General features: G+C 49.9%; 1 protein-coding gene across 1 annotated transcript; it reads right to left on the bottom strand.

Annotated features, from left to right (window-relative positions):
• Window positions 1–209: 209 nt before the first annotated feature.
• PHALS_09434 (uncharacterized protein) lies at window positions 210–668 on the bottom strand (the record flags this gene model as incomplete). The annotated part of the gene is made up of 1 exon (XM_024722737.1): window positions 210–668. One exon carries the CDS (start codon window positions 666–668, stop codon window positions 210–212), a length of 459 nt encoding a protein of 152 aa, XP_024571677.1.
• Between the last annotated feature and the right edge of the window lie 428 nt (window positions 669–1,096).

Below are 1,096 nucleotides of genomic sequence, written 5' to 3'. Positions count from 1 at the left end.
ATCGGTCTGCTTGGCCTTGATGCTTCTACTTGCCTTTCACATGCTTGGTCGGCATAGTCAACGACGGTGATTCGTGTTACTGAAGGAGGAAGGACGGGGACGACCACGAAGACGTTCAAGACTGGGAGGCTGGTATGGTATTTATCAAAAACAAAAATTGTAGTTGAGCTTGGATTCAGGTTTATGTACCAGCTAGAACTACGATGAAATCATGCAATATCCGAACGACCACTACTTGAACGAGAACTACCCGAGAACTCATCTTCATCTTTCACTTCGAACTCGGTCGCTTCGAACACCACGCTTGCTCTAGTCGCAATAGTTTTGTATCTGTCGACTCGATCATCACTGAAAATGGCGTGCGGGAGAATGACGTACGATTTCCCTTTGCTGGTTGTGGGAACCTTGCCATCGTGAATACGGCGATTTGTACGCCAATTCAAATCCTTGAGGTCTTTCCACTCGTCCTCGGTGAAGAAGCTTGGCAATGGTTCACTGGTCAACTGCCTCCCTCTCTTCAGACGAAAACCCCATTCATCATTTTTGACAGCACTGAAGACGTCGCCAATTGTCGCGACATCACCATAACTGCACTCAAAGTCGTACAGCGTGGCGAGATTCTGCGCCAACGCATCCAAGAACTTGCGACACGAAGCTTCGGTGCTCATTCCCTTGTATCGCAGTTGCTTCTTGATTGAAGCAGCTTGTTGCTGAGTTAGAACCACCACCAACACATGAATGGTCTTCTTCGTCGGAGCATCACCAAACAAGTCACCAATCTCGTCTGCTGGATCCATTTCCACGTCCAGCAGTGCCTTGACTTGCTCGGGAACACCCCCACTCCGCATAGCAATCACGGCAGGATCCTTCGACTTCAGCCACGCGCCGTCTTTCTTCGCCAGAAAGAGCTGCAGGTTCTTCGGAGCGACATTTTTCAGGATTGGGTCGTCCGAGTTCTCCTCCTTGATCGCCTTCTTCAATTCATCCACCGTTTTGCCTTCGTCAATTTCCACCGAGAACGCGCTTCCCGCCACACCAACAATCGCACAGAAGAGCTTCACCATCTTTCCTCGAGCCGGCGGATTCTGGAATGAGA

This window comes from Plasmopara halstedii, assembly GCF_900000015.1.
Source record: "Plasmopara halstedii genome assembly, contig: Scaffold_42, whole genome shotgun sequence".
Classification (NCBI taxonomy): domain Eukaryota; phylum Oomycota; class Peronosporomycetes; order Peronosporales; family Peronosporaceae; genus Plasmopara; species Plasmopara halstedii.
The sequence above is the reverse complement of the archived record's forward strand: the minus strand, read 5'-3'. Positions and strand labels throughout refer to the sequence as shown.